At 41.8% G+C, this 10,584-nt stretch overlaps 1 protein-coding gene across 1 annotated transcript in view; it reads left to right on the top strand.

The window, feature by feature from the left end:
* Positions 1-1,295: 1,295 nt before the first annotated feature.
* Positions 1,296-10,584, top strand: part of LOC310876329 (low density lipoprotein receptor adapter protein 1) — a gene marked incomplete at both ends in the record, with an annotated part of 37,852 nt that continues 28,563 nt past the window's right edge. The window contains 2 exons of the mRNA XM_083789853.1: positions 1,296-1,305; positions 2,961-3,103. Of these exons, the coding sequence (XP_083645979.1) occupies positions 1,296-1,305; positions 2,961-3,103 (153 nt within the window). The remainder of the gene's footprint in view (positions 1,306-2,960; positions 3,104-10,584) is intronic.

Raw genomic sequence — 10,584 nt, forward strand, 5'->3', positions numbered from 1 at the left:
GTGCTCAACCTTTTTCATGTCAAGGACCCCCAGAATTATCTGTATTTGGTCGCATATGTTGTTCTAGGGTAGGGACCCCCCACCCCCCCAGAAGCCAATATTTTAGTTAAAAATGTTCGCTCTGAAATATATATTAAAAGATTTGCGGCCCCTTTTTCATGACTTTAAAAAAAATAGCAGACCTACAAGCTCGTAGCGCGCCACTCGGCGTTTGTTCTGCGCCCCAAACAGCTGCTTGGGGGGGGGGGGGGGGGGGCTTCGCTGCGGTGACAGATGTTCATTCATGGCCGACGTTAAGCATCGAGGCCGATAGTCCTGTAGTCTCTCTTATCTCTCTGTCCCTCTGTTGCCCTCGTCCTCCTTAGCCTCGTTTTACCTCTCTGTGCTAATGCCTCTCTTCTCCACTTGAAACAAAACAATCAATTTGGAACTATACGTTTTGTTTTATTACAGATTTTCTTCTTCAATCGGTTCTTATATGAGGCGATCTATGATCTGAAATTATTCAAAATGTCATCATGCTTTATGTAGCATGTGACATGTCAAACTAGGGGGTTTTCATGATGCTGAATCCATTCCAAGCATTAGTTTTGCAAAAAAAACAACACTTCTTGGGCTAAAAACGTCCGGGTTCACTTTTTGGCTACTAGCCTATATGGGGATTATAATACAAATAAAAAAAAGTACACCAACCCTGGCAACAGCGCCCCATTTTCCAACCCAATATTTAATGCGCAAATTGCTGATTTATATTGTAGCTACTTCATAACTGGCTGTTTATTTTTTTTTTCAATAATGACCACATTTGCCCTTACATATTGTATTCAATGGGATGAAGGAATGGTGTGTTACTATTGTATTTCTTTATTAATCTTTTTGCTATTGTGACATGATGAACAACGTGAAACCATGGTGGTGTAGGACTGATTCTCCCCAGTCATGAACAACGTGAAGCCATGGTGGTGTAGGACTGATTCTCCCCAGTCATGAACAACGTGAAGCCATGGTGGTGTAGGACTGATTCTCCCCAGTCATGAACAACGTGAAACCATGGTGGTGTAGGACTGATTCTCCCCAGTCATGAACAACGTGAAACCATGGTGGTGTAGGACTGATTCTCCCCAGTCATGTAGCATCCTGTCCTGATGCTTTTCTGTTCTGTCTCACTTCCATGTGCCTCTGAGGGGTATTTTAAGCTCTCTCTGTGCAGGGCCTCTGTTTTCTCACACTTCTCCATGCAGCCTCACAGTAAAGCCACCTAAGGGACTGTGTAGTGCTATTAGTAGCAGAGCTACATGAGTACGGGTACTGCAGCCTGCTAAAGTACCATAACCCATTCTGACCTGAGATCAGATTCATACGAGGTTTCCACTGGACACACACTGGCCTGATTAACCCATTCTGACCTGAGATCAGATTCTAAAAAATGTCAGTCGTTCTGCTATTTTTCAATAGCTAAAGCATGACATGATGCTAACACCAAAATGGGTTCCCGTACAGAATGGGATAATAGAGCTTCATGACAGCCTAGAGGGCAGTCTGGGTACTGCAGCTTCCTAAAGTACAGTTATAGACAGCTTTTAGGCTCATACTTGCAACCGGTTCACTTTGCTGTTGTATTGTGTAGCGTGTTACTTTCTTGACATTGTATGTAGGATCTGCGATTTCCTCAGGTGTGTCCTCATGTGAATAAGACTTAATGACGTTTAAAATTATGTTAATTTCAGAGAAACGTATATAGAAAATGCTGTGGCACTTTAGACATTTAGCACTGAGACACATTTCAGTGCAACATGTTCGTCTCAGTAATTTCCTCATGTTATGTGAATTCTGTTAACTAAGTGTTTTCCCAGAGATGGGGTCTCAAGGGTCATGGCCCACTTTCAGTTGCGGGTCCATTTTTATGGGTCACGAGTATTTAAAGGAGCATTCAGTGATTTGGGTGATTTGGAAAACCCCCCGGTCTGTCCCGGTAACATGCACGCACTACAGTGTGCAACATGCCAACAGCATGCACACCAAGGCCCGCCCCCGCTCGATCATGATTGGCAGAAGGCCGCTCTCTCTATCCTGATTGGATGAAGGCTGGGCCACCTAGCCAAAAAAGAAACCCCAGGGGTTAACTGGGGACAGGGAGGAACTCCTTATAATGGTCAGCACACTCTATAGTAGGGAGGATTATCACAACAAAACAATGTGACTATGTGGCCACACCTACCAGTTAACTAAGGTGCTATTTACACGAGGATGGTGTTCATATAAAACGTCAAAATAAAGTATCGTTTGCTGCTGTCATTTAGACGAGAACCGTGTTCTCTGGAGGTGAAAACGCAACGAAGTGAAACCGCCTCCCAGAGTGGAAATCTTTGAGAACACCGTTTCCTATGGTCTCCATATAAACAGGCAAAACGGTGAATCCGCAAAACTTATGACATCATGGCTCACGTTGGCTCACAGCGCATATGTTTATTACATTGATGCAGAGCAATATCATTATGATATAATGGAGTTCCTGAACAAGCCTCCCTCCTCGCCTACAAAGTGCTGCTCATCAGCGATGTTGAATGTAAAACCATCGTCGTATGATAACGGGGGAGGGGTTAGGGGAGGGGCTGATATTGTGATGTCACTAACATGATGTATTTCGATTAGGCCTTTTGACTCAAAGGCTTTCAGGAAGAAACCAAAAATACAAATACACAGGGAGGGAAGTCATATTTAAATATTCTAAACAAACCTGGGGGTCTGTTAGAGTAATGTTAACTCCATAGACACATACAAAAATCACGCCACTCCATTCATCTTTAATATCCTATTTTTCAAAACGAAAATGTAAAAATGTAATAAGAAAAAAATCCCAAAGTTGACTATTTTTATTTGTTGTCAGGAATAGAGTTGCTTTATCCTTTATATTTTGAGTGATGATTCCAATTTTTCTGTCCTTATTACTGTCCAATCAGAGCTACCGGAGAACTGGACCGACACCAAGGAGACGCTGCTGGAAGGGATGGCGTTCAACGTGAAGTACCTGGGCATGACTCTGGTGGGCCAGCCCAAAGGAGAGGACATGGCAGCCGCCGCCATCCGGAGGATCGTTACCACGGTGAGTGACGGGTTGCCACGATGACTTAAAACCCATTCTGAACGGGCACCCATTTTGGTGTTATAGCATTATGTTATGCTTTATAGCTATTGAAAAATAGCAGATCTACAAGCTCATAGCGCGCCACCGAGTGGCGCGCTACGAGCTTGTAGGTCTGCTATTTTTTGAAAAAATCGAAGAACGACTGACATTTTTTTAGAATCTGATCTCAGGTCTTTTTAAAAAGAATCTTCTAAATCCTGACAGTTTTCTGAAAAACCTTATGTTTCACCATCAGTGGTGCTCAATATTTCATGTCAAGGACCCCCAAAAGTTTTACGAAGAAAAAAACGAAGATCTCTTTAATGTAGAGCGAAAATGGCAAGGCCAGTATAGAGCCCGGTCAACCAAGAATAGGTTGAAGTGGTTGAAGCTGCTATCAAACACATGATTTTATACGCACGCACACACGCACGCACGCACGCACACACACACACACACACACACACACACACACACACACACACACACACACACACACACACACACGCGTTAATCTGTTGGAATGCTGTCTCTGCAGAGAATAGCCTGCTCATACCCCCCCCCCCCACCGCTCCACTTCTCAATTAGATCTCCAACCTCATGGGAGGCTTTAGATGAAATTGATTTGATGTGGGGGTCGAAAAGAAAGTCGATTGTCTGACTCTCTTTCTTCTGAATGGGGTTATTTTATCACATGGGTTCCTTTCTGTGAGCTTCCCAGTTTTTTGTACACGTTGTAAAGACGAGACCGATTGGGCCCGCCCTGGGAAACCACTCCATTTAGCATATGGAGGAAAATGACAGGTTTTGCTGTTTGGGCCGCGTGGTGTGATAATATTAACAGGAAGGCAGAACGCAGCTGGTGTCTTTACTCTTTGCAGACAAAATCAAGCTGCCTCTCTTTTGATCCCTCATTACATTATTATTATTATTACAATTTACAATTTAGGCATTTAGTAGACGCTCTTAATCCAGAGCGACTTACATTAAGCAAGAACAAAAAGCATGGGAATACATCACATAAAAAGCATTTATCATGAAACATGCGTAAGCTAAGAAAGTAACAGTGGAATATCTATATTATGAGACTATACATATAAACTATATATCTATACTACTATGCTAAACATATGTACTATGACGTGCTATGACTACATACAATGCAATTATAGTGCTGTCTACATAACATGCTATAAGTCTGTATCAAATGCTATCTAAGCCAACAGAAATGCTATCTAAGGGGTTAGGGTAAGTGCTATGGGCCATGATGGAGTCTGAAAAGGTGGGTTTTCAGACTACGGCGGAAGATTGGGAGTGATGCTGCAGTTCTGACTGCAATGGGAAGTGCATTCCACAGTTTTGGAGCCAGAAGGGAGAAGGGTTTGGGACGTGTGGAGCGTTGTCCCGGCGTTTTTAGTGAGGGTACTTCCAGCTTCCCTGCGTTGGCTGATCTGAGTGCGCGGGAGGGTTTGTAGGGTTCGATCATACTTGCAAGATATGGGGGAGCCATACCTTTGGTTGCTTTGAATGCCAGCATCAGAGTTTTGTATTCTGTGCGGGCAGCGACCGGGAGCCAGTGGTTTTTCTACAAACCATAACACATACCTACATACATATATACACCACTAGACTACACATAAGCATACAATACAATAATAACACCTTGAGAAAAAAAAGAAAAGAAAAAAAGACTGAAATACAGGACAGACACACAATAAAATAAAGTAAAATTAAAGTATAACGGTAATAAGGTCATATCATATTGCATCACATTACATTGTTCTCAAACAGATTGCCACTTGCTATACAGGAGTAATTCAACTATTCGACAACCGTCCTACACCTGAACATCCTTCGGGATTTTTGTTTAACCCATTCTGACCCGAGATCAGATTCATACGAGGTTTCCACTGGACACACACTGGTCTGATAATTAACCCATTCTGACCTGAGATCAGATTCTAAAAAAATGTCAGTCGTTCTTCGATTTTTCAAAAATAGCAGACCTACAAGCTCGTAGCGCGCCACTCGGTGGCGCGCTATGAGCTTGTAGATCTGCTATTTTTCAATAGCTAAAGCATAACATGATGCCAACACCAAAAATGGGTGCCCGTTCAGAATGGGTTAAAATGGCTGCCAAACCTCATATCATTTCTGGCTCCCTCATTACATTATGATGCCAACATGTCCATCTCTCTCACTGGCCCTCTGCCAGTGAGAGACATGGAAACCAGACCAATCTGCCATTACTAAAAAAAAAAAAGAAAAAAAATCGCGGCCCTCTGCAGATTTGGTCTTGCACGGCTCAGTTGTGATTAGATTTCACTCCCTCACCTTTAATATCGTATGTAAGCAGTTTAGAATCACTTTCACCTGACTGAAGACACATGGTGTTGGTGTGCGGATCTCTACCTGGTGCAATATATGGTGTGGGTGTGCGGATCTCTACCTGGTGCAATATATATATATAGCATAATATGTCGGAAATCATTACACATGAGAGTCGAGAAATGAGCCAATTAAGCGCTTTATCTCTTTCTGTGTATATATATAGTTTTATTTTATTTTTATTTTTATTTATTTTTTATATATATATATAATCTTTTTTTTTTAAATATTACTTTGTTTTATTTTTATTTACCTGTTTGTATTATTGTTAATCTTACCCCCCATTGAAGTTGTTTATTAACCATAACCATGTGATCCCTTTCTTTGTCTCTTAGTATCTTATCTACCCATTGGTTTTATGCCTGTATATACTGTATGTTGTGTGTATTGCTTTGTACTGAAATTATTGTTTTTCTTTTAATATACCTGTGTTTGTATGTTGTTTGTATGTCTGGCCTCGTGGGGAAAGATGGTGGGTGGGTGGGGAGGACTGGGAAGGGAGTTGTGGGAGAAAATGTAAAAAAGAACGAAGAGTCGTATTCTCTTTCTGTGAAAACTGCACATGATCCATCTCTTTGAATAAAATTTACTTAAAAAAAAAAAAAAAGATTTCACTCCCTCGGACGTATAGTGAGGGACCAATCGGGGCCCATTATGAAAATATGGGTATTTTGTTTTTAAATTCCGTCCCTTGGAAATGCCGGTTCCACACAGAGATTCCAGACTAATATTACGCAGTGATATTAGTCTGGAATACCAGGCTAGTATTCCTGTGCTCCTTGATCTTCTTAAAGGACAACTTTAGTTTTTTCAACCAAGGTTCATGTTTTAGGTTGTTATTAGAGAAACTAAAAGGTGAGTGTTAATTTTCTTTCATTTGCTGCTTTCTTTCGTTTTGGGGATTTTAGCAGTTTTTGACAGGGGGGCGGGGGCATTCGAGCATGGGGCTAAATATGTATTTTTTTACAAAATATTATGGTGATTTATTATTTTATTATTTACTATAGTCCTAATAAACCCCAAGAAATTACATCTGGCCACAAAAGATCACAGGATCTATTGAATGTGTCAAACTGACATATTGAGCCTATACACACAGTATAAGCCTTCCCCCAGTAGGCTATACCTTCACATTCAGTAGATCATGTACTCTTCTGTGGCCAGATGTAATTTCCTGAGGTTTATTAGGACTATAGTAAATAATAAATAAATAAATCACCATCAAATTTGGTAAAAAAATACATATTTAGCCCCATGCTCGAATGCCCCCGCCCCCCTGTCCAAAAGAGCTAAACTCCCTAAAACGAAAGAAAGCAGCAAATGAAAGAAAATTAACACTCACCTTTTAGTTTCTCTAATAACAACCTAAAACATGAACCTTGGTTGAAAAAAACTAAAGTTGTCCTTTAATTAGTTTTTCAGCAATGGTTTTCTCCTCCTCCCAAGTATACTGCAAATTCCAATCAACTCTGTTGACACACTAATAAAGTATTGAATCTCTAGGGGGGGGTGGGGGGGGGGGGGGTACACAAACACAAACACAATGTGCCTGTGCTTTTAGGGTCTCTTTCTCTCTAAATGTTGTTTTCTCTTTCTCATTGTCTGTCACTCTTTGTCTGAAATCGATTTGGACACACACAGGGAGGAAAAAGATGGTTTTGTCTGTCGTTTTTAATCAAGTGGGGATGTACGGCACACAGCAAAACCCCAAGTGGGGATGTACGGCACACTGCAAAACCCCAAGTGGGGATGTACGGCACACAGCAAAACCCCAAGTGGGGATGTACGGCACACAGCAAAACCCCAAGTGGGGATGTACGGCACACAGCAAAACCCCAAGTGGGGATGTACGGCACACAGCAAAACCCCAAGTGGGGATGTACGGCACACAGCAAAACCCCAAGTGGGGATGTACGGCACACAGCAAAACCCCAAGTGGGGATGTACGGCACACTGCAAAACCCCAAGTGGGGATGTACGGCACACTGCAAAACCCCAAGTGGGGATGTACGGCACACAGCAAAACCCCAAGTGGGGATGTACGGCACACTGCAAAACCCCAAGTGGGGATGTACGGCACACAGCAAAACCCCAAGTGGGGATGTACGGCACACTGCAAAACCCCAAGTGGGGATGTACGGCACACAGCAAAACCCCAAGTGGGGATGTACGGCACACAGCAAAACCCCAAGTGGGGATGTACGGCACACAGCAAAACCCCAAGTGGGGATGTACGGCACACTGCAAAACCCCAAGTGGGGATGTACGGCACACTGCAAAACCCCAAGTGGGGATGTACGGCACACAGCAAAACCCCAAGTGGGGATGTACGGCACACAGCAAAACCCCAAGTGGGGATGTACGGTACACAGCAAAACCCCAAGTGGGGATGTACGGCACACAGCAAAACCCCAAGTGTCAATTTAACCCAAGGGTGTGTGTGAAATGGACCTGTGAGGGTTGAAGTGACACTGGGGATTTTGCACTTCAGGAGGAGGTCAGTGTCACTGTTTCACTGGCCGTCAGCCTGACCTCCACTTCAGGAGGAGGTCAGTGTCACTGTTTCTACTGGCTGTCAGCCTGACCTCCACTTCAGGAGGTCAGTGTCACTGTTTCTACTGGCCGTCAGCCTGACCTCCACTTCTCATTGTCAGACACACACATACAGTACTACTGTTTCTCTTGACCAGCTTTGTCTGGAGCAATGCAGAGACTGGGATACAACAGACAAATACAATCTCAATAAAGAAATGCAGAGACTGGGGTACAACAGACAAATATAATCTCAATAAAGAAATGCAGAGACTGGGGTACAACAGACGAATATAATCTCAATAAATAAATGCAGAGACTGGGATACAACAGACAAATATAATCTCAATAAAGAAATGCAGAGACTGGGGTACAACAGACAAATATAATCTCAATAAAGAAATGCAGAGACTGGCATACAACAGACAAATATAATCTCAATAAAGAAATGCAGAGACTGGGATACAACAGACAAATATAATCTCAATAATAAATGCAGAGACTGGGATACAACAGACAAATATAATCTCAATAATAAATGCAGAGACTGGGATACAACAGACAAATATATAATCTCAATAATAAATGCAGAGACTGGGATACAACAGACAAATATAATCTCAATAATAAATGCAGAGACTGGGATACAACAGACGAATATAATCTCAATAAAGAAATGCAGAGACTGGGATACAACAGACGAATATAATCTCAATAATAAATGCAGAGACTGGGGTAGCACAGATAAATATAATCTCAATAATAAATGCAGAGACTGGGATACAACAGACGAATATAATCTCAATAATAAATGCAGAGACTGGGATACAACAGACGAATATAATCTCAATAATAAATGCAGAGACTGGGATACAACAGACACATATAATCTCAATAATAAATGCAGAGACTGGGATACAACAGACGAATATAATCTCAATAAAGAAATGCAGAGACTGGGATACAACAGACACATATAATCTCAATAATAAATGCAGAGACTGGGATACAACAGACGAATATAATCTCAATAAAGAAATGCAGAGACTGGGGTAGCACAGATAAATATATAATCTCAATAAATAAACACCATCGCACAATGTGCTAGACAATTAAAATAGCAAAGAACAACATGGTTACCGTAACAGGAACCTAGTATTACAAGGCAACTAACTGATTGATTGATTTAAATATTTATTAACAGTTTGCAGAATTACAGTACATTTCAAGCACAAACTCAATACAAAGACTGTTAACTGGAATAATGTGTTCCTTTTCCTTCCACGCGCTACGTCCAACCAGGGAAACTCCCCCCTGTCAGGTGTAAAAGGAGCAACTTGGACACTCGGGCATGAAGGAAGCATGAGTTCAAGTCCGTTGCTCTCCCCTTGTCCCCCATATATGGGGACTAGGTTGGTCTCCCCTTGTCCCCCATATATGGGGACTAGGTTGGTCTCCCCTTGTCCCCCATATATGGGGACTAGGTTGGTGGAGGGTGTGTAGAGCCCAGGATCACATTAGATAATTGACACAGGGGTGAAAAATGGGTTACAAAATCGTGGGATAAAAAAAATAATATATATATATAAAAATAAACTGTGAGTGGACGACCCAATTAAGCATTACAATTGTTTACAACAGGGTCCACCATGTTCAATTCATCAAAACATTTAGAGACGTACAAATAGACACTTCCATATAGTCAAAGAACAGAACAGGAATTCATCAACTAAATGATGCCTAGCATGCAGAGTTAGTTCAGTCAGATATACGCGAGGGGTTTCATGCTGTGCTCAAGAACGCATACAATTATACTCAAGGGGTTAATATGCTGCATTACTATGTGGGTGTATTCAGTGTGTGCAAAGACCCACATGTCATTCCGCTGATGTGGCAGTCAGCTGACCAATTATATGCACACTTCTCATTCTATAATACATATTGGTTAAATCTATCCGTGAGTTATCTGACTGAACTAACTTTATGGAGGACCTGAAGTTAACAATGGAGCTAATGGACTTAACACTTGCTATGTAGATAACCCATTCCACATTAGTGGAAGTTGATCAAGAACGACTTGCTCAAATGTACTAGTTTTTGGTTTATAGGTCATTTCATGAATATAAATCGTTCAAACATGTTTGGGTTACAATTACTAGCCTTTTCATAGAAACTGCTGAATTAATTTATGTATTCAGTTTTTACAGTGATACTCTCAAATGAAAACATGAAAGGGCACTCCGTAATGTGTGCACTGTGCAGTTATAATCTGGCTGTGAAATGATTTATTAAAATACAAATACAACAGCACATGGTCATGTTCGAATACTAGCCTGCCATGTTCAGGCACTGTCCTACAGTTCAGGGACAGTCCTACAGTTCAGGCACTGTCCTACAGTTCAGGGACAGTCCTACAGTTCAGGCACAGTCCTACAGTTCAGGGACAGTCCTACAGTTCAGGGACAGTCCTACAGTTCAGGGACAGTCCTACAGTTCAGAGACAGTCCTACAGTTCAGAGACAGTCCTACAGTGTCTCACT

This window comes from Protomyctophum parallelum (assembly GCF_964188405.1).
Source record: "Protomyctophum parallelum genome assembly, chromosome: 19".
NCBI classification, from domain to species: domain Eukaryota; kingdom Metazoa; phylum Chordata; class Actinopteri; order Myctophiformes; family Myctophidae; genus Protomyctophum; species Protomyctophum parallelum.